This window comes from Diadema antillarum, unplaced genomic scaffold (genome assembly GCF_040938485.1).
Source record: "Diadema antillarum isolate AM-2024a unplaced genomic scaffold, OU_Dant_1.0 seq00000057_RagTag, whole genome shotgun sequence".
In the NCBI taxonomy this organism is placed as follows: domain Eukaryota; kingdom Metazoa; phylum Echinodermata; class Echinoidea; order Diadematoida; family Diadematidae; genus Diadema; species Diadema antillarum.
In genome coordinates, this window is record NW_027271163.1 from 1,102,544 (window position 1) to 1,126,671 (window position 24,128).

The 24,128-nt window shown below is 37.7% G+C and overlaps 1 protein-coding gene across 1 annotated transcript in view; it reads right to left on the minus strand.

Moving 5' to 3' along the window:
- Positions 1-20,790, minus strand: part of LOC139725720 (rap1 GTPase-GDP dissociation stimulator 1-A-like) — a 29,202-nt gene extending 8,412 nt beyond the window's left edge. Inside the window, exons 1-8 of the mRNA XM_071636803.1 lie at positions 20,694-20,790; positions 7,026-7,073; positions 5,493-5,591; positions 4,488-4,619; positions 3,095-3,220; positions 2,189-2,341; positions 1,466-1,594; positions 40-165 (exon numbers count right to left, since the gene is read on the minus strand). Of these exons, the coding sequence (XP_071492904.1) occupies positions 40-165; positions 1,466-1,594; positions 2,189-2,341; positions 3,095-3,220; positions 4,488-4,619; positions 5,493-5,591; positions 7,026-7,029 (769 nt within the window). The 5' untranslated portion in view covers positions 7,030-7,073; positions 20,694-20,790. The remainder of the gene's footprint in view (positions 1-39; positions 166-1,465; positions 1,595-2,188; positions 2,342-3,094; positions 3,221-4,487; positions 4,620-5,492; positions 5,592-7,025; positions 7,074-20,693) is intronic.
- Positions 20,791-24,128: the final 3,338 nt, after the last annotated feature.

Below are 24,128 nucleotides of genomic sequence, written 5' to 3' on the forward strand. Positions count from 1 at the left end.
GGGGGGACAGATATTCTGGGGCAAATAACAAGAACTCACCGTGCTCAACAAGAGATGCAATGATTTCCAGCAGTCCCTCCAGCTGGTCATCCCCGGTCACTTCCTTTAGCGCCCTCGCGAGGCAGTACGCCACTTCGGTGCCGACGAACGCCTCACGGTTCTCGGCTGGAAGGGAGAAGAAGCAGATTTGAAGCATGAAATCTGCATTGCTCTTCTGACTATCATTGTTAGTTGGAATGCATATCGTACTGACCTCTCTTGGCTTTCACCTCATCACTTGGGTATTTCATCTTCCATTTGACCTGCTCTTTATCACATAATTTGTTAATTTTTTCAAGTTTGTTTGTTTGTCTTTTGCACAACATTCTGCTGATTTAGGATATGTTTAAAGTGAAACTTAAAATTGGAAGTTGCAACACCTGCAGTCCCCAGGGCAACCAGTCAGTTTGGGGCTGGAGGAAAGTAACACAGAAAGAATGCCATTTAACCCTAACTTACCTGGGGGGGCCATAATGGCCCCCCCCCCTCGACGTATTCCGCGACCATTCCGCCGCGCACAATTTTTTGACCGCGCCGCTCGCTGACTTTTTACTTTCAAGTCTCGCGCAACTTTTGAGACCAAATTTGTCACACCCGGGCGTACTGTTCCGAAGCCACGCTCCTTCAAAAAATTTTCGTCAACCCCAAAATTGCTCAAAAACGAGATTTTGAGTACAAAGTCAATACAAATTGTGTTTTTTCAATTAATTCATATAAAGATTCATATTTTTAATTTTAATGGCTGAAATCAATTCATTTTAGTATAATTATGGTTCAAAAAATGTGTATGACAAATTCTGCTGAAAAAAACAACAAATCAAAAGTTCGAAAAAACAGGGAAATACATAAAAAATTGATAAAACAATAAAAAACATGAGAAATTAATTCTGATACTGAATTTTTCTTTATGCACAAATGTTTGGAATGTCACTAGGAATATCTAGACCAAAAATCAGCATTCCATAATCTTTTATAAGCCAATTACAGACAAAAATGAGGTTTTTTGCATATATTTGCATAATTAATTAATTCAAAATAGAAAACGCAAATTTTTTGAAAATTTAACTGAACAGTCTTGTAGATTACATCTGGCTTTATGTTCATGCAAAATTTTGCGGCAATTGCACGATCAACAGCCGAGATCTGGGGGGGGGGGCATTATGCCCCCCCCCCCCCCCCCCCCCCCCCCCCCCAGAAATTCAAGCTCGCTAAATAGCCCAGGTAAGTTAGGGTTAATAATATTGTTAATCCAATTCACTTTTCAAAACTTCAATTTTCTTCCAAAATAGTAAAGGGGGGGGGGGAGGGAGGGGGAGGAAAGAGGGAAGAAATGCAGATATTTAAAACAGCAGATGCATGACTACAATGAATGAAGCAGGATTGTATGTAACAGGGTGTCGACCCCAACGATTCTTCACACACTCACCTGGTTCTGCTAGGTTACCCAGACACATGATGGCTGTTCCACATAGAGCCACATCACAGCTGTTTCTCTTCAGCAGGGTCACCAGCACTGGAATAGCACCTTGGCTCACAGCTGCCTTCTGAATAGGGACTGGATTAAAAAAAAAAAGATGGAAGAGAAAAGACTGAAGACTTTTAATACCTTAAAACATAAAACATACTTAACCAATTCTCTATAAACTTTTCTCTTCCTTGAACGTTAGCCATTCTTTATCATGATACAACTATCAGTGAGTATTACACACACATTTCACTAGTCATTGCACTACAACCTTTACTCCATACAATGTAAAATTTAAACATAATTTGATCACTGACATCATGGAAAAGAATAAATAGAACAGAACAACTACAATTCAACACCTTTTTTTTTTCTAGTAATGACCAAATTGAAATTTGAAATAAGATTTTGGAATGTATACAGAAACATGAGAGAATGAAGGCTGTACTACAAGCTCAGAATAGATAACATTCATAAAGAACTGCATACTACATGATAGGTAAACCAGTCCATACAATTCATTTACTTCAGGTTTCAGTAGAAACACACAATTAAAATTTAAGGACTACATACATTGAGTAGATTACCAAAATAATGACAATCAACCATTTCATGCAATTTTTGTTTTTGAAGTTTATTTAGAAATACACAGAAAATTATTAATGTTGCAAGTTTTTTAATTACCTTTGTCATAAGTCAAGTTCATCAGGCATCCACATGCTGCATTCCAAAACATCTGATTGGTCATCTCCTGGTCAGTCGACTCTAGCCCATCACGCATGAGCTGTAATAGTTTCTCTAGTCCCCCCTCCTCAAATACTGCAGATCTAGCCTTGTCTACAAACAAAAAAAAATCAAAGCAGCCAAGGAAAAACTCAATCAAAATAGCTTAACAACAAACACAATCTAATACAAAATCATATCATTTAATGTTAAATCGTTGACAAAGGTATTGAGAAATTTCATTTTAAAGCTGGAGCTATGGAATCACATCTATTCAACAGATTGGGTTTAGTACAGCATTGTCTAAAGTACTCCAAGAACACAACATTTTGAATATTCATCAAGTACAATTCAGTGCAGATATTAGGTTTCTCTCGCCTAAAATGGGAGTATCCAACATACTAAAAGATCAGAGTAGAAAGCTAAAGTGGAAAACCTATATTAAGAATCTGCAAATTCTATCACTGAATGCAATTCACGCCATGGGTGACATTGAGAGAACTTGAAGGGAAATCGATTGACTGGTGGATCACTACTCTTTGAAACTTCCATTTTTTATCACTTGATGATGCTAAAATAGCATATCATTAGCATTATTATTATAACTATAGTTTTCAGCAGAGGTTGAAAGGATGATACCTTCATACAGATGTATCTGGATAAAAAAGGATGATACCTTCATATATGAATAAAAAAGAAATGATAGTTTTCTCCATCTCCAAAAACAATTCTTAAAAAATCAGATAAAGGCATCTGGGTAGATATGCAAGGGAGATTCTTTGTCATAGTTTGCTCACTGAATCACACCATTGCACCAAAGATCATTACAGAGATCACAGAGATATCTGTACTGCCTGCTGTACTCACCACAATCGCAGCAGAGGTTTCCGAGGGCACGGCATGCCTGCATGGAAACCTCCCCATCTTTACTGGCCAGACACCGGCACAGGGGCGGGATGATGGCACCCTCTACCAGAGGCTCTCGTACCTCTTCTGCAGGAGTGGGGAAGGGAGTGTGTAGAGGTGACGGTTAGATATGATGACGAGTGACATTTTTTTAAGATTGCATGACATGATGATCATAGCATCGATGACGATGACAGTGCTTATGATGATATTAATGTTTGAAGATGATGAAGAGTGGTTATGATGATGATGATGATCAAAGATAATGATGATGATGTTTGATGGTGATGATGACAATTGAAGATGATGATGATGCTTGATGAGGATGACGATGATGATGAACGAAGATGATTATGATGTTTGATGATGATGATGATGAACGAAGATGATGACGACGCTTGATGATGATGATGATGATGATGATGATGATGATGATGATGATGATGATGATGATGAACGAAGATGATAATAATGATGTTTGATGATGATATCAAATTGTGTCATCAACCACAGCTAGTCATCCATGGCATATGCTGTATGCCAGTGAATACCAGCACTATTCAAAGTAGTATACTGGGTGAGTATATTAAAAATGACCTTGAAAAATACTGCAAGATACTATCTAAGCAGTGATGAATTCAGACATACAATATTTCCTCTTCACTTGGAAATTGGTCTGACTAAATGAGGCCACAGACAATGCATGACTCTAAAAAGCCACAAAGAAGTTATGTTTTTTACAGTGAAACTTAAAATCAATATTGCCAGGACCACACTTATCATGAAATCAAAGAACTGATGATCCTTCACATATATATTTTTGGGATTCTCTAGTAGAGGCACTCAAGCAAATCATATTTATCAATCAAGGGCCTCCCTTATTGCAGCATTTTGAAAGTTCTCACATGGTAAACAGAGCAGCATGCAGTTGGAGCTATTTCATACTTCTTCATCTTATCCAGGTTTAAGGTACAATGGGTTATATCAGATAGGTATATATCGGGTAAAGAGATATGCAAAGATGTCCATGCTAAAAGTTTTTTTTACAAGGAAGCTCTGCTTCCATTACCCTCTTCATTCGAAACATAAAACAGCCATACAGAATTTCAGAAAATACATATGACTATGCACATGCAATGTACATCAGAGCAAGTTTAACCAAAGAGGATAGAAAAAAATGTTCCAATAAATAATAAAATACAAAATGCAGTGATTTGCAAAGTCACCGGGAAAGTTACAGATACATCAAAGATCTGATTTCACGAAAGAAAAAACAAAAACTAAATGCCTTCATGCAGTATTAGACAGCATAGAAATCACGTCTTTCCAATCATGTAAGGGAGACTACAGTTACCATGTTTGGCCATCTCTGCGACGACTTTTGCCGCATTGGCGAGGACGCTGGGTGAGAGGTTTGTGTTGGTGAGGGCGCCCTTCAGGGATGCAATACCCCCATTTTGAATTACCTCTGTGGTTGCACTGACAGCTGAAACATAAAAATTGAAGATTCATCACATGCATAAAGAGGTTAAAGTGAAAGGAGAGAGTCTAGACACCATCTCTTATCTAGACCCAGTCTGAAAATCATTGTTTTGTCTGTTTTTTCTTCTTTGGTTTGTATTTTATTGATTGTTGAATGAAGGATGACTTGTTTAATTTGCATGCCTTCAAGACAAGCAAGAAACACAGAATGCAATGTTCTTCATGCGTGTGCACCACAGAACGGGCATACAACTGGTGTGCTTTTTACTCAATTTCTATAGAAAGTGAAATTATTGCACAACACAGATAGAGATATGACTTTTCTCACTGCTTTAGAGAAATATAGGCGTAGTATATTTACATTACGTAAAGCTAGTTAATGATTTGAAATTGAAATAAGACCAAACAAACACTGACATTTTCCTATAAATTATTATTATTATTTTTTTTTTTTTGGGGGGGGGTATATGGTCTTAAAGCCACAGTTCTGAGCATCTTTTAAAAAAAAGAGAGAAAATATCAAACTAACATTTTGGAGCTACTTACAGATAATTGTAACAGTTTCACGAAAAGAAAAGGGTAGAAATTCCTTTCACACACACTAAGAGCTAGCAGTGATTGAGCAAGTAGGGCTCCGAAATGTCACAAGTGACTAGGCTATGATCAATCAGTATGAATGCATTAGCATGTTGACATTTTTTTTCCAGAGATTTGATCATCACGTTGGTATAGACGCCAATATTCAAACACTGCGGGGCAATGCACAAATGTAAATGTAATGCACATGCCTTCACAACTTTAGAAAGGGGAAGGGAAGGGGAGAGGGCTTTTGAGACGGTCGGAACATAACGAATGTTGTCGCATCGGCGCATCTTACCGTCCTCCTGCAGAGCCCGCAGCAAGCAGTCTAGACACGTATTGGTGGCCTCCAGGTTCTGCTCAACCTGCAGCTTTCGCAGCGCCTCCGTGACCGCATCTGGGGGGTAGGGGAGGTAGAAGGGGATCGAGAGGATGCAAAACATTTAGGGTTTACCACACTCCATCACAGCTACAGAAAAGCATGACCAGAAGAAAACAACAAACAGAAATATTCATCAACATCTCATTTCATTGCCACAGCACCGCTCCGAGTGCAGACGATTAGTCAACCTAGTTTTTGCGTAACCATTCCCTCAACAGTACTTCACCATCCTCCCCCCCCCCCTCCCCCCTCCGTTTTCTTCCTTTGTTTTCTTCCTGCTCCGTCGCCCAGCCATCAAAACGTGGAGATGAAAATTGATCAGAGCAATTTCCATCTTGATCTGCCGATGAGTCAGCAAAGTGGCACAAAGCTCCCTGGAGGAATGGCAGCTATTTGTCACTCCCAAAATGTGGTGCTGGTGTGCCTACAATCACGCAAAGCAACTCATTAACTCTTCTTCACAGCCCATATCTACAGGCAGACTTTCTCCTTTTTTTCTTAGGGAGAGAAAAAAAAAAATTTATATACAGAGCTTTATCTAAAAGCCAGATGACACACAGTAATTTATTTCGTTGTGAAATTCATGTGACAAAGAGTGGGCTAATTTTGATCAATATGAGTGATGGTACAAATTCCCATATTGTCAGATCATACATAGTTGCACTGTGAATATAGAATGACAAATTCTTACAATAGACTATGCATGAATGCCCTTGAGTATCTACACTGATGAAGACATGAAGAACTGGTTCAAATAATTTTCCATTATACATACATTGTACATGTGTATGACAAACACTATGCCATGCATTTGATGAACTTGATATGGTTCAAAACAAATTTTTGGGTCTCAGCTTTACTTGGTAATGCATGATTGTTGCATGATATCTGTCCCATACAGATCCTAGAAAAAAAATGCACAGTTTGTGCATCACTGTTTTTTTATTTCTCTTTTGACTCAGGAAGAGGGGGAAAAATAAGTCCATTTACATTCTATGAATACGGAAATGGAAGTTTAGAATGCATACTCTTTTGATATTCATGCATCTCTGTATATTTTGGGACTCACTTTTTGTTTTGTTATTTGATAAATAAAGCTATCCCCTAATATTCAGCAAAGCTCAGCCAAAAAAAAAAAAGGGGGGGGGGGGGGGCAAGGAGAATAATTCATGGCTGAGCAAAATGTCTAAACCTGATGCTATCAATTATATGACACTTGAGCTGAACCAAATTCCACAGCTTTGATCCAACAAACTTAAATAAACCATCAATTATTCAATTCCATGAAACCATATCATGTATCATATGCCATTTTATGGCATTGTTTGTTTGTAACATATCCGGGCTGCAGTGTCCACAGAGAACAGACATATTTCATTGCAAAAATTCCCTCTATCTAAATACTACAGATCTATCACCATTTCTGCCTTTTAACATCAATCAACTCACCCATCCTCTCACTTGGATCGTCTTCCTTTCCTTCAGCTGTAAAAAGATCTAGAAACAAATGAATTTAAAAAGAAATAAAAATTAAAGAAATTCTGTTATCACCAGAATTTACTTGTAAAAAAAAAAAAAATTTTAAAGTCAGTCTCTCTGGCCTCTACAAAAGGAAAGTAAAACACTAAAGAATATGTGTCATCTGAGATTTACTGCAAATTCAAGGTAATTTACTGTGCATTTTATCAGTCTCATCAAGTCACATCAAGTCAAACTTAGTCCAATACACAGATACTGATATTAAAGATACTGATATTCATGTACTAATATTCATACTAAACATAGCTTGCAAAGGGTAATTACAAACACATAATTGTCAGAACTATTCTCTCTCCCCTTAAAGGGGAATTCCACATGATTTTCATAATTTCACATCATGTGAAACAAATTACACTGAACAGTGTCGATGACATAGGAGCCTCAAATATTTCAGAAATGTAGCAGTGTAATTCCATTACAATACCACTTGCTTAAGGACAAGTTCACCTTCATAGACATGTGGGTTGAGTGAATGCAGCAATATTAGTAGAACACATCAGTGAGAGTTTGAGCAAAATCGGACAATCCATTAAAAAGTTATGAATTTTTGAAGTTTCTGCTCAGTCACGGCTGGATGAAAAGACTACTATAGCTTGTGATGTCACATGAGTACAACGATATAAAGAAAGAATAAAGAAAATTCAACATATTTCCATTTTTCTCGCATAACAAAAGAACACTCGACTTCTCTCTTTCAGAAGGCAGGGGGAATGATATTACCCTTAACATACATTGTACGTCAGTAGCAAGTCGAAGAAATGTGCACTTTATTCAAAAAGTAAAGTTTTGTGAAATTCTCTTTTTATTTTCCTTATATAGTTGTACGCATGTGACATCATACACTGTAGTAGTCTTCTCTTCCAGCAGTGACTGCACGGATACTTAAAATATTTGTATCTTTTGAACGGATTATCCAATTTTCCTCAAACTTTCACTGATGTGTTCTACTAATATTGCTGCATTCTCTCAATCCTTATGTATATGAAGGTGGACTTGTCCTTTAACAAGTTCACCTGTGTAGAATGTTTGCATGCCATCTTCTTTTGTTCTGCTTCCTTGAGCCCCAACTCATGCATTCTTATGGTGAGGCTGCCATGTCATCATCCTTGTTCATTGCAATTTGTGGTAAATTTTGAAAAAATTCTTATTCCTTAACTCAATCACTACAAATTCTGAAACTCTGTACTCGGTATAACTAATTTATAGTTGCTCAAATGTAAAAGTCTGAAAAATCATCCGGAGGTCTCCTCTAAGTCTTTGGACTTTGGACAGTATGTTCAATGCTATGGAGTTTTGTGTGCAAATCTGAAAATGCTCACAGAACACAAAGGGTTAATCGCATGTGATGGCCTTTTTAAGGACTGCTAATATTGTTGTGTAAGATCAAGACATATCATGAGATACAGTAACTATTAAGTGGGATATTGTGCAATATTAAAATTTGTGCAAATTTTGTGACCATTCCCCCCCCCCCACTATAAAATAACAACACAAACATTTTGAGAAAATATCAAAATACATGCAGAAATTCTTTTGTCACAATCAGCAAAAATATAAACAAGCGAAGTTCACCAAAATTGGGGTATCTCAACACACACACGCACACACACACAAATTATTGCACAATCTCCACTGTTGCAGAATGCAACACACTCTAGCATAATATCCTAACATAGCCCAAACTGTTTGCCCTGTTCAGTGGATGTAAACAGAACACAAATTGATGAAAATAAAAGGAGAAGAAAATGTTGGCATTCAAACTGTTTTTTAGAGATTCTTCTCTTTCTCTGTTACCAATATCATGTATTCACAGAGCAGTACATGACTTCTACTGACCCAAGAAGTTGACGACATTCAGGCTTCAGGCAAACTAAACTGCAAAACACGTACAACAGCTTTCTCTGCGTCAAGTTTCAGTGTATTACAGGAGTTTTGTGCTAAGAAGAGATTAATTCATGTAAGTCTGAAAGCAAACACATATCAGCTTTCTTCATAACATGTTTCTCATCTATCATGTCGAATTCAGCATCTGCGATACATATAGGCATTTTAACAAGAGTTTTGCTTCAAACTTTTTGCGTGCCATAGTGTCAGTAAACCCCTGTGTGCCACGTTATTTTGAAACAGCAACTCATGAGTGATTATAGGAAAACATTTTTTTTTTTCAAAGCCATAACTTTTTGTAGATTGTGTTTAAGCTAAGAATGAGGTATACAGTAAAGTTGTACAAAAAGTCGCAAGCTTTGCTGCAGATGTAAATATATGTGAGGAATGGAGTCATGCATGACGCTTTCAATGCACTGTGATGTTGCAATTTAAAAACAGTATCGGGATTGGGCAAGTGATAGTCATAATCATTACCTATAATCACTAATATGAGACAAATCTTGATATATGCTCATGAACCTAAGCCTACTACATGCGACATAACTAAAGCCTACTACATGCGACATAACTAAAGTGTCAGTAAACCCCTGTGTGCCACGTTATTTTGAAACAGCAACTCATGAGTGATTATAGGAAAACATTTTTTTTTTTCAAAGCCATAACTTTTTGTAGATTGTGTTTAAGCTAAGAATGAGGTATACAGTAAAGTTGTACAAAAAGTCGCAAGCTTTGCTGCAGATGTAAATATATGTGAGGAATGGAGTCATGCATGACGCTTTCAATGCACTGTGATGTTGCAATTTAAAAACAGTATCGGGATTGGGCAAGTGATAGTCATAATCATTACCTATAATCACTAATATGAGACAAATCTTGATATATGCTCATGAACCTAAGCCTACTACATGCGACATAACTAAGGTTTCTTGCAATCCTGAGTCTGAAGAAAAGATTCTGGCACAACCTGCCTCCCTAAATAGGCAATGATACTGTGACCTCATCTTACTTCCTACACAGTCTTCAATAAAATCTCAAAGCAGGATCCAAACTCCCTTTTTACATTCTAATCAGGTTAAAACCTGACATATGATATTCTTAACCCGTTGAGGACGGTTTGATTTTGCTACAACACGCATTCCCCATAGACATCTGCCCGAGTATACTTGGGACTCGTCCTCAGTGGGTTAATAGATCGCACAGCAGTGACCAGCACCTTCTCATTGACCCCCATTACATAACATGACATTAGCCAATCAATACCCTATTATCCCAAAGTATATGTAACTGGAGTTTCCGAAGGTACCCTCAGCAATGTTAATGCACTATGCGGTAACATCTTACAAATATTGACGTACTCTATGATCGGATCCATTTCATTGCAGCTTGTTGGCAATTACATTGACGATTCATGGAATAAACAGATTATATAAGTGTACTGTTTCAAAGCAATTTTTGTTGTTGTTTTTTCGTGGAAATCCCCTAGCACTCCTTTGCTATTCATGGTCATGGAGTTAAGTATTATTCAATGTTCGCATAACTTTGAGGACACAGACTAATGGAGAATGCCCAATCTCGTTGCATCTTTATACAGTGAAAAAATAACACTTACAGTAAACATATACATCAGATAAGCAAAAAGAATCTTGCAGTTTAAGAAAAACCACACCACGAACATCATGACTTTCATGTGTTGGTAAGTCATATTCCATGGATGTTTATCAGGCATCACAACATTGTCTTTATTGCATTTTATGACTTAATTGTTTCATCACAATAATATTCCTACTTTTTTTTTTCATTAGCAAATAGCAATACCACAAACTTTGCATTTTCAAAAGAGAGAGAGAAAAAAAAATATGATGACTCAGGTGAGGATAGTATGGATAATATGATACTATAAATCTCCAGAGACAAAATCAGCTAATTCCTGCATATCTTAATTAAATTCATTAAAAAGATTGTTGAAAACATACTATTCTGTGCAGGTCAAAGCATAGTCATGTGACGTTTGAAGTAGATTGCCTTCCATAGACAAACTAGTGGCTTCATAGAAATGTTAGCATTATTACTTGGTAGTGCATTTTAACAGTGGTAGTGGTGGAAATTTCTTGATTCAGTTACACTTCATTATTCCACTGCTTTGTTAGTCCAAAAATGAAAAAAAAAAAAGGTTCAGGTTCCTTATTCCAAAGGTTCCTTATTCCACATATGAAATAAAATTGGTTATTCCAAAGATCTGTTAATCTGAGAATGATATAAGGTAGGTTATTCCGGAGGTAGGCCTAAATTAGCCCGCATCATCTTCACATTTTCAGATTAATGATGATATGATGTTATAGCATTCATACATTGCTGTGTGCAGACCACAAGCACAACAAAATATTTTGTGCACATAAAGCACTACAAGTTTTATTTCACCCATTTTGTGGTGACCAGTGGTACAGCACTAGAAAAAAAAATAATAACATAATCATAATGATATACCAAAATTACACATTTTTAGTTTGTACACAGAGGTACAAAATACTGCATCACTTAGTTGGTTTTCATTTATTACATTTCCTGCTCTGTTCCGTTGTCTCTTTGTGTTTGATTTTTATTTCATCACAGACATGGAGACTATAAGATGCCACAGCACTTGCTGTATGGCAGGATAACAAACAAACATTTTTTTTTTTTTCTGGAACACACATTTTTCTGATGTTCTATACTCCACATCCTTATTACTTGTACTCCCAAAGGGCTAAATATTCTGACTTTTTGTCTCCTGGAAATGCTTGCAGGCTAGACTCTAGAGTCTAATACCAAAAAAAAAAAATGCAACTGAGGAGCCAGGAGAGAAGAAGAAAAAAAAAACCCAAAGTATGCGGGAATACAATTACAAATACCACTCAGCTACAAAACTGCACAGTTGATGTCAGAAAATGTGCTGAATTTAATACTGCCTGGTCTTGACGTCACGAGGCAATAAGAATGATTCCATATTTCCAATTCTAGAGCATCACAATTAATTTATTGTTTATGATGAAGCCTTGCAGTCTCTGTGACTGTCAGGAGGGTAAATGGTCCACATTTTCTGCACAAACACCTTTTTAAAGAGAAAATGATTTTAACAAAAGAGATTTAATGTACTATGTAGATGCAAGAGCTGTCACAGGTGCAGTTGTGGGAACTAGAGAAGGTCAGAGAAGGTCATCTACTCATTTATCTAAATGTCAAACTTCTTTCATCTGCACAAACAGGGGGGATTAACATTGTTGGATACAAGATCATTGCATTTCTCGCACAAACAGCATCCCTTTTCTTTTCAAATACAGGCATGCATTATATTTCAGGCCCTCTTGCCTTTACAATGTACCGTTGTAAGTGAATCAACTCCAAACAAAGTGTTAAAAGTGAAAACTCATTGATGCTCTTGGTTTCAGGTAGCTCTCTTCTAGTCTGGTGGGAAAATTTACATTCTGTCATAAATGCTAACAATAATCTAGAAAATCAAAAACAATGCTATCATACACTCTCCTTGGTATATAAGTGTTAATCAAGCTCACTGGATATATCCTATCATTCATTTGCATATAAATAAAGAAAGTTCAAAAAACTGATATTCAAACTACATCTGTATCCTCAAGTTGTAATCATAAGATGTAATGGACAAACTGACAGAGTGTGATTTTTTTACCTCTCTCACCATATTCCCTTCCTCGATAAGATTTTTGTTTTTGGATTTCAAAAAGGCAGCTTCTTAACTAATACATGCACATGCACACACACACACACACACACACACACACACACACACACACATAAAAATGTGTCTTGTACATACATTGTATCTACACCTCCTGGCCAAAATATTTTCAATTACTTGAGAGCTGAGGAGGTAAGTACTTTGATCAACATATCTCGTCCTCAATTTTCATGGCAATTGTTGGTCTGACAAATTTTTTAAAAAAAAGTCTGGCAAACAAACACCCGAGAGTCCTCACAATTGTAATGCAATTGCTGATAAAATGTGGGGCCAGCTAATTCTTTCTTTGTTCTTCAATGTGGTTAATCGTGGCAATGCCTTGTTCAATAGTACTATACAAAAACATGTTGTGCACATCAACATCCTTGGGCTGTCACGTTGCGCCAAAAATAATTTTAATTACTTAAATCTGTGAATGTCGTTCCCTCCAAAATGTTTTGTTTTGATCAATCTAGCAGTCAGCCACATGCTGACCACTTTCAAAGCATAAATTCTACGCCTTGTCCAAGCTGGTTTCATTAGAATAAATCAAAGTTCAAGTTGCATCAGAATCAGACCTACAATATGAAATTTTAGAAAAAAAAATGTTTTCAGTTAAAACAGAGGCAGCAACCACATATGTATGAACATTGCACAAGATGATAATGCCATAGCCTCATAAGTCTGCAACTAGCCTGCACACTTATCTTTGCTTCATTTAAAAAAAAAATGAAATCAGAAAAATGTTCATCCTTCACACCATATTATCCTAACCGAGTAATGACGTTCAACTTAAGGAGCAAAGTAATTGTTCAGCTATTGACCATAAAATGTCCTTTTTTATCAAATATATGCATTTAATATATCTACGAGTTGTGAGTAAATAACATAATTACTTTCATGATTAAATGATCTAATAAAGGCCATGATTAATTATTTTTCTTAGTGACTCTTTTAAAGATGAATTAAGCTGAATCTCATGTCATTATGCCTTCAATGAAGAAGATAGTCATATTTTATTCATCATGACATCAAAAACATAAAATTTAGAATTGCATCTCTTTTTTTTGCATTTAAACAAATGAGAAAACTGTAGTCACATAACCATTAACTGCTTTTTTTTTAGGAGACTAGCTCCCTTTTTGGCTGAATTACTGACAATCAAAGATACACTTTTGTTGATTTTTCCTCCAACTTCATAAAGTTTCTTAGAAAATGGATCTCCCTTTCATTGAAAGCACAGCTGAATTCACACAGACACGGTTCATTCACACACAAGTTGTAAGTTATTGGATTGCGTTGCAAAGACTTGCTACCATTCGTACATGGCAAAAGATAAACAAGGAAAAGTAGAAACTAGAAATATCACTTAAGGTGATTAATACCCCCGCCCCGTGACGGCAGTCTTACCCAAGGAATGATCTTTCCTTGATCTTCTGCCATTTAAATGCCGTTACCATGGCAACGCAGCTTCCGACACGTCCGAAAAATATGTCTTGCACATCTTCCCACCAAGACCAATGTGTGTGCCACATTTCATGAGCTTCAGTCGAATACAGAGGAAGTAGTTCAATCCGCAAGATCTTTCCTTGATCTTCTGCCATTTATATGCCGTTACCATGGCAACGCAGCTTCCGACACGTCCGAAAAATATGTCTTCCACATCTTCCCACCAAGATCAAGGTGTGTGCCACATTTCATAAGCTTTGGTCAAAAAACTGAGGAAGTAGTTAAATCCGCAAGATCTTTCCTTGATCTTCTGCCATTAATATGCCGTTACCATGGCAATGTACTTTTGGGTACTGTCAAAAAATGCGTCTTGCACATCTACAACCAAAGGCACACATCTGTACCAAGTTTCATGGAAATTGGGCAAAAACTGAGGAAGTAGTTTGCAACACAAAATTTTCCATCATTTTGGCTCATAATATGTGAGCTGTTACCATGGCAACATACTTTTTGTCACGGTCAAGAAATGTGTCATGCTGACCTATATCCTAAGACAAACATTCAATATGAATTCCATGAGAATTGGAAGAACACTGATGAAGCAGTTTTGCCATGAAGCATTTTGCCCTATATTTTACAAATAACATGCCGTTACCATGGCAACGCACTTTTTGCCACTGCGGAAATATGTGTCTTGCACATTAACATATTCAGATGAACATCTGTACCTAATTTCATAAAAATTGATCAAAAACTGTGGGAGGAGTTCGCGACGCAAGATTTGTACCCATTTTTGCCCATAATATGCCGTTACCATGGCAACGTACTTTTGGGTACTGTCAAAAAATATGTCTTGCACATCTACAACCCAAGGCACACATCTGTGCCAAGTTTTATGGGAATCGGTTGAAAACTGAGGAAGTAGTTCGCGACGCAAGATTTGCAACGGACCGACCGCGACCGCCCGACCGCCCGACCGACCGCCCGACCGTCCGCTGATTCCTATATACCCCCTTCAAACTTCGTTTGGCGGGGGTATAATTACGCGGTGTGTAATATATGTCCCTGCCGAAAGTAGCATTTAGTAGCAAAATGTACAATATAGGTAAAAAGATCAAGGTCAAAGGTCAAAGAAGTCAAAGGTCAAAATTCTGTGTAGAAGTTTTGAAGCCCTCACCTAGTGCCATCACATAAAGCAAACGGAATCGAAATCGGGTTAGAAATGACGAAGGAGTAGCATTTTGTAGCCAATGTACAATATAGGTAAAAAATCAAGGTCAAAGGTCAAAGAAGTCAAAGGTCAAAATTCTGTGTAGAAGTTTTGAAGCCCTCACCTAGTGCCATCACATAAAGCAAACGGAATCGAAATCGGGTTAGAAATGGCGAAGGAGTAGCATTTGGTAGCAAAATGTACAATACAGGTCAAAGGTCAAGGTCACAACTGAAATTCTGTGTAGAAGTTTCAAAGCTCCCATGTAATGCTATCATATAAAGCAAACAGAATCAAAATTGGGTTAGAAATGGCGAAGGACTCGGAGTAACATTTTGAAGCAAAATGTACAATATAGGTCAAAGGTCAAGGTCAAAGGTCACAACTGAAATTCTGTGTAGAAGTTTCAAAGCTCCCATGTAGTGCTATCATATAAAGCAAACAGAATCAAAATTGGCTCATAAATGACAGAGAAGTAGCAAATTGAACATTTTGATCACACACGGACGCACAGACAGACAGACGGACGGACGGACGGACACACAGACACACACACGTACGGAGCCCGTTTCATAGTCCCCTGCTCGAACTCGTTCGGCGGGGACAAAAATATTATATATTTAATATATATAGTATATAGTATGTAGTAATAGTAGTAGTAGCAGTAGTAGTAGTAATAATAACAATAATAATAATAATGATAATAATAATGATAATGATAATAATAATAATAATAATTATTATTATCATTATTATTATTATTATTATTATTATTATTATTATTATTATTATTATTATCATTATTATTATCATCATTATTATTATAACAATAATAACCATAATCATAATTGCTGCAAGCAAAGCACTTTAAATCTCCTAACTACACATGGCAAAACAAGGACCAGAGCATGACCCTGGGCACCCTAGTGTGTAGACCTAGTGTGGCAAGTTGCATCATGGGACTGCAAAAACTTGATTCTGTTAATGTGCTGTTCACAAGTACTACGCGAGGCAAATCATCATGAGGGTTTTGATACAACATCAAGGTGGACTGATTTTTGCATTGCGATGTTGATCGCCAGAGTCAAGCATTTTTTCATTGTGTCTGCACACAAGAAAGAATAGTTTTTATGTGTTGCAAAATTAATTCAGAGGTAAATGAAACCAATAATTTCAGGTATTTTGTGTGAACAGGACTATAATCTTCCTTATAGACTGACACTTCAATTTTAAGAGAATGAGTTACTGTATACGCTATAATTTTCGTGTACATAAATTTTCGCGAATTGTCGCTGTCACACATTTTCGCGAGTGGTTAAATTCGCGATTGGGGGACCAGAGAAGATATGAAGTGGCAAAGAAAGTGTGAATTTTCAACTTACTAGCAAATAAGAATGATACTAGTTATACACTGCATGAAAAAGACTTGCCAAACTCTGCGAACTAGTAAGTTAGAATTCAACATTTTTGTAGTGGTTAAGTCCATCGCGCTAAATTTCTGACGAGTGGTCCCCTTGCGTTAATGGATTCGCTCTCTACAGTATTCGTAAGTAGACGTGGACGTGCGTAAACAAGCTTAGCCAGTATGGTCTGTTCGGTAAGCCGTGACATGGTATACTGGTACTGAAATGTTCGTATTATCAAGGCAAGGGATTCATTTTGGAAGGTAACATATTCGCGTGTTGTTAATTTCGCGAATAGCTCCCGACTCGCGAAATTCGCGAAAATAAAACCCCCGTGAAATATATAGCGTATACAGTATAAAATATAATTGTTTGCTTTCAGAAGCAACTGGTTCCTTCTACAACTTGACTCACTTCTTTGAGTTTCACTGTTTAGGTGATCAGATTGGCAAAGCACTTTACACAATAACAAATAAGCACATATACACCCCATGCCAAAATTCACAAAATTTGAATCTGCTACTTGCATGTTACTCCATTTACAATATTTCATACCACCACATTATGTCTGAAGAAATCAGTTAATCTTGGGGACTGTTTCTTACATTTTGACAGGTACAGGTACATTAACAACACCACCACAAATCAATATTCAAAGTTAGAAAAGAATAAGTTATGTTTTTTAAACGACTAACTGTAATCCATTCTTCTTTCACATAAAATACCATCAAAAGAGTTAGTGAAATGTTTGCACTTTGTTTCCCATGAATGTGATGCAACAACTTTTTCAATTCCTTATTTTTGTGAGTCACTGTTATCCAGACACTAAAAATATGCAAAACATGATTTATTTTTTTTTCAAAATAGTGTTTAGAAATGCCTTCCTCAAAACTCAGGTCAAGATCTACATTACACTCACTCTGCATCCAAAAACTTATCTGCTCTCCACATCACAGCATATCTGGTACGATCTTTCCCTACACAGGGCCTACTTGGGCAATACATTGATGATATTTACCTTCTGCCAAGAGTTTTAAACAAATTTGGATGAAACTTACAGTAGGAAAAGTTGATAATGACACAAGAAACAGATGATTAAATTTTGGTAATTATCTGGATAACCATCTGGATCCAGGATATTAAAACAATAAAACTTTTTAAACAATTATCATTAGCAAATTGGGCCGACAAACGAGGGAGTTCAAACTGCATGTATTTAAGGTGTGCATGTGTGTACTGAGCCTTGCCCTTGGGGTGCAGCGCGCAGTAAGCTGCTGATGAAGTAGACTCTGAGACACAACAGAAATGCTTCTTCATAATTGGGAAATAAGGGCGATTTTCAGCAGGTGTCTTTGAGTGGAAATGAGCCGCTTGGCAGAGGGTTTAGAGTTTGGGTTTGGGTTAATATTTTTACAACGTTCCCCCTAAAAATACCTCATCCCATTTTACTCAATGTCCAATCAAACACAGCCATGTTTTTAAGTGCTCCTTCCATTTTTTACTGCAAATGTACGCCAAAATGTCACTGTCAGCCATTGACTGCACATGCACCCCATCCCAGTTTAGCTTCCAGAACGAGCTGCAAGGGGGATTACTTCTTTAAAGTTCAGGGTTCAAGGTTCAAGATGGACGTGTAGATTCTACCATACAATGTAAGTGGTATGGGCAATCCAGGGGTTTAGAAACCATGCACTGTTTTGACTTGACTTTGGCACTTATTGATATTTTAAGTTACAGAAGTGAATTCTGACATGATTCAGCTTCTCTAACGATGCCACTGCGAACCAAATTCAACAATCAATTGTGAAAATATTGCCATAAATATTGCCTGATGCCTACAGAAATTGCATAGTTATGGATTCGCTTCTCACTAGCTACTCCCGATACGAATGCGCGTACGCTTACCGTACACACATCATCTGCTGAAGTGAGCCAGCCACTCTGATGGAAAGCAGCCACTGGCATCCGACGCTTCTGAGCTGGTGAGTTTGATTCTGACTGAATGCAAAGTTTCATGCGATAGGCCTACTTGGTTTGATGTGAAGTTCCATTGCAAATCGAGTTTATAGCAACGGGGCCGCGCCCTGCCCAAAGTAAGCATTACAGAAGCCAGCATACCTCGACAATGACAAGTCATCACATTTGCTGGCTACTTTCAACAGAACGTGCGCTTCTGCCTGCCAGGCGTACACATGTACGCTTACAGTGAGTTGCGACCGAGTCTCAAACTGGATTCCTTATTTCTGTGTGCAAAGATTATTGATTTCCTTATCTATGGACAAAATTTGCATCGAAATAACAGTGTAGAAAAGATGAAACAAGTGAAAATATGACCCTGTAACCAATATATAATATTAGAGTCATTCAAGGTCTAAACTGCTTGATGGCCCCAGAACCCCTGGATTGCTGTAGTCTGCAAAATATATTACTCAATAAAAGCAAATGTAAATTTACCGTACCCTAGTGGGTAAACTCGGCCCCCAGCGCGCGCATTACAAGTGACCAAGTTTACCCATAACTACGGTATGTGTGTAACTCAAGCACTGATCTGTGCTGCAGCATGTGATAATGTAACTACACGCAGCCGCTGTCGCGAAGCGACGCGGCTGCACCTCTATTCCCTCGCAGACGTTGTCATTTTTCAGTGTGGTTGTGCGACTCCTTCATGAATATCTTTATTAATCGTGGAAAACTAAAATACAAGGAATTATCGTAATCTATGATAATCATTCAATAATCGGTACGCGATTTTTTGTTTAATTACGTCAAAAACTCACCGAAATCTGTGGCTGAAATCAGGTCTGTAAACGTCCTTATTGCTTCACTCCTCATCTGCGTGTTATTTGAATGGCATTCACTCTCGTATACTACAACGTACAACGTAGGTAGTCGGAGAGCTAGAGGGCGCCTCTCCGACTACCTACGTTGTACGTTGTAGTATACGAGAGTGAATGCCATTCAAATAACACGCAGATGAGGAGTGAAGCAATAAGGACGTTTATAGACCTGATTTCAGCCACAGATTTCGGTGAGTTTTTGACGTAATTAAACTAAAAATCGCATACCGATTATTGAATGATTATCATAGATTATGATAATTCCTTGTATTTTAGTTTTCCACGATTAATAAAGATATTCATGAAGGAGTCGCACAACCACACTGAAAAATGACAACGTCTGCGAAGGAGTAGAGGTGCAGCCGCTGTAGCTACAGCGGCTGCGTGTAGCTACACAGTGTAGTGATAATGATACGATAGATCTATGCTGATACCCAAGCTCAAAGATGAACCATAGTCCCATCTTCGTACAAGAGACACTGGTGAATGAAATGATTTTAGTCGTGATTTGAGTCTAATTATATCTTTGTTAATCTGGCTGGAGGAACTAGATTCTAGTTGAGCAGACATGACGAGTTGATCAGCCCTTTCCGTCAATTGTGAGAAAATATTTATGGCTTTTTTAGGCCCCACACATCATTAAAACTATTCAGGTAAGACGTGAAGAGTTATACATAAATAATGGCAATGCTCATAATTTAACTGTCATATCTGGCAAAATCGCTTCCTTAACCTGACGTTTCCAGACGATTGTGCGAGGCCTCATTGCTCTTGGCTACAGTTAATACAGCACTGGACGGCTCAGCTCATAGAAGCAGCCGTGGTTACCGAGCGACTTCCAAAACCATCGGTAATTAACAGTGGGTGGGACGGGCAGACTGCGGGGTCATTAGCATTCGATTACCGATTGTTCCACACTACAACGCATTCATATACTATATAGGCATTAGGGAATCCACAGGACCTGTGTGTGTCATAAATTCATTTCATCAGCCGACACAACCATATTCTTCCTACATTCTCTCACTAATCAAGACACTAAATATTACCATGACCTAAACTTACCTCAGAATTTCGGTAGACAGCTAATTCAGTGATTCAAGCGAGCTCTTTCACTTCCGTCTTTGAAGATGTTGGGAGGATGACAGTCGAAAGGGAGATCCCGAGGACAAGAAATGTCTCCCTCACTTGACCGGTCGTGTACAGGGCGTCAGGGTTATGGGGAGATCACTGATCGCACTACATAGAGATCAGTGCGGTAGATCTTGATACATATGACTATAGTTTTGTCACTTTTCTGAAGTGAATGTAAAGAGTTTCAGTGCAAAAACAAAAAAACAAACCAAAAAAAAAAAAAACACGACGGTGTATATAAACACATCCATATTAATCTCCTTGATATATCTGAGATTGAATCTGCTGAAAAAAAAATCATTAGAATATATGTGATAATTTCCATAATACATGTATTTTCAAAAATATTTCGTTATGTAACACGTGCCATATATCATTGAAAAGATTTGATTTTCTTCTTCTATTTGATGATGACTACACTTAAAACACTTTGAAAATGGCATTTATCTGTTTTGCCATATTTTCCTTTTTCATATGTTAATCATTAATTAGGCCTAAACTTGTTTTAAAGAAAACCTGTAAGAATAAGACAAACCTATTCATACTGTTATATCCATATACATGCTGTGTTGGTGTAGTGTAAGTGTTTGCACATTTTGTTGGGGTGATTTCCTCTCCAAAGCAAGGTAGTGTGCTATCTGTGACAAAGCATAAAGTTTAGAAAGGTCAAAATAAATGGAAAAGTTAACTCTACACAATCTTCTGTCAAAATGAATAGAATCATAATAAACTAGAAAAGCACTCAGAGAGCGCAGACCTCCACCAAGCAGCTACTTTCCACCGAGGAGATTTTACTCCTCTCCACCCCTGGGGAAAAGCTCTTTGGGTTCTTCCATAGAGATCAGTGATTTCCACCCATAGGTCTACATGCTGAAAAATCGCCCGATTTCCCAATATAGAAGCCTTTGTTATGTCACAAACCCTCAGCTGCGCAGCGCGCCTCACCCTAGCAGAAAGTGGAGCACGCACTTTAGTGCGCGTTTGAAAACCTCAAAAATGCGCAACTTGAACTAACAAGTTCATTGACCCTACCTGTCAAAATATCAAAAAATCCTTCATAAATTCCTCCAAAATTCTCAGATCACAACCAAAATTTAATCATTTGTATTAAACTTGTGTCATTCTCAACCTTTCCTGTATAAGTTTCATCCAAATCCGTTTACTACTTTTCGAGTTATTTTGCCCAGGGACAAACAAACAAACAAACAAACAAACCAACAGTAACGAAAACATAACCTCCCCCCTTGGCGGAGGTAAATATACTACACTCCCTGGGAACAGACGAAAACTGTTGGTATCATCCTGGTCACATCTACAGTATGCAAAATGGTGTGAAGCAGATTTACTAACTGTTGTTGTAAAACAACATTAAAACCATACATGTTCTCAAAAGGCAAAAAAGAAATGATATTCATCATTTTTCTTTGTTAAAGTTCACTTAGATGCTCAAGCAAGTCTTCTTAACAAAAAAAAAACACAAAAAAAACTGTGTGAATGACACCATAAATCACTCAACAGCCCAGTCACATAATTTTATTTCATAGTCTGTTGATAAAAACATGCAATTTCACCCTTAACTGGTTGAGGACGAGTCCCAAGTATATTCGGGTAGGTGTCTATGGGAAATGCATGTTGTACGTAGTAAAATCAGCCCGTCCTCAACAGGTTAACAAGCATCAAGACTCCACACCTACATGTGTGAAAGTCAATCCCCAGTCACTTTGAGGTTATCTCCCTAAATGTCTCACAGTTACAATCTAGTTTCTAGACACATTTAAAAAACAAGCTCTTTTGGCCGTCTGAAAGGTCCCCATGTTTTAATCAAAATGTGATTGCCTTCATATCACAATAAGAAATGATCTTTCAAATGTCTTGCACTCAATAGTGCCTGCATAGCTCATAACTTACATACAATACATGGTTGTGTAAAGTCGTATCAGGGCAATTACTCCCTGGCTTAAATACTGGCTAGTGATAAGGTTAGAGTAAAGATTAGGGTTAGGGTTAGGGTATAGAGTATGGGTTAGGGTTAGGATCAGGTCCAGTATTAGGATTAGGGTTAGGGTCAGGGGAAGGGTTCGGGCTAATTGCCCAGGGGGTAATTGCCCTAGACCCATGTAAACCATAATACATGTAATGCATTTCTCCACATGCACGCTCATACAATGTAAAATGTTTGTGTAATATCATACATTAGAGATCAAGAATGTTTGTCTCATTATGTTTTATAGGCGCTAATGTTTGTATTGTCTTAAAGGGTGACCTATGTGTGAAGGTTGTTCAGACGAGTAGAAACTCTATCTAGGCAGTATCCGTACTCTGTCATAATCTGTTTAACTAACCCGATCTAATTTTTATGGGTTTCTCTATGAGACAAATGGAAAAAGAAAACAAAAGTGAAAGTGAATTTCAGGTCCAAAGAAGCAGCTTTCTTGCTGTAAAAGATTGTCAACAATGTGTTTATTAAAGGCACACAATCGTGGCGAGTGGTTTGTGCGGCACGGAGACGAACGCAACATGCTGCCTCCCCCATTCTGTATCAAATGTAGTGACCCCGAATGAGAATAGCGCTGGCTCAATTGGTCAGCGAAAAACACGCTAGACTACAAGAGCTCTGTGCTACAAATCTCCTAACCCAAAATGGCTGTCTGAGCGAGCCCTGAGAGCTTCCGAATGGACGCACACTCTCAGTGCGCGTGCACATGAAGAGAGGCCAAAAGAGCCATGCGTCTTCTGGCCTCTCTCCTCCAATCACCGCAGCTCGCGGTCACAATGTTTGTGTATGATGCGTACACACACACGCACACACACACGTGTCTCAGTCAGTGGCAGCATTTTCCCACACGTTTATGGATATAGCACCGAGTCTGGCATTGTGCAATTGCATGCCCAAACTTCGGTCGTTCGGAGTTTACGTACCATAAGGGATGACGATCGTATGCCTTTAAAATGACAGTCCACTAACAAACAAAAAATATTTGCAGATGAAACTAAAAATCAACCTCCATCTGACAAACAACCCTTGGTTGACAGTTTGTCTGAGTTCTTTATTTTTGTCATTGTGAAGACTTCTTTTGTTCACTAAACACATAATGAAATACAATGACCACATCCAGCATTGAACAACAAAAACAACATTGTCTTGGAACAGTAGAATACATACCCATCCTATGACAAATGCAATAAATTACTTTTTCATATCAAAAGCTATCAAAGTATGATACCTCTGAAATGTTGAATATATTACATAGTTTGACTTTCACACACATTCTGAGTTGCATTTTGATAACATCTTTGTCTATTCAAAGCACAAACAACAGTGTTAATCCACTGCAGCATGGAGGCAGACTCTTCTACATTACAGAA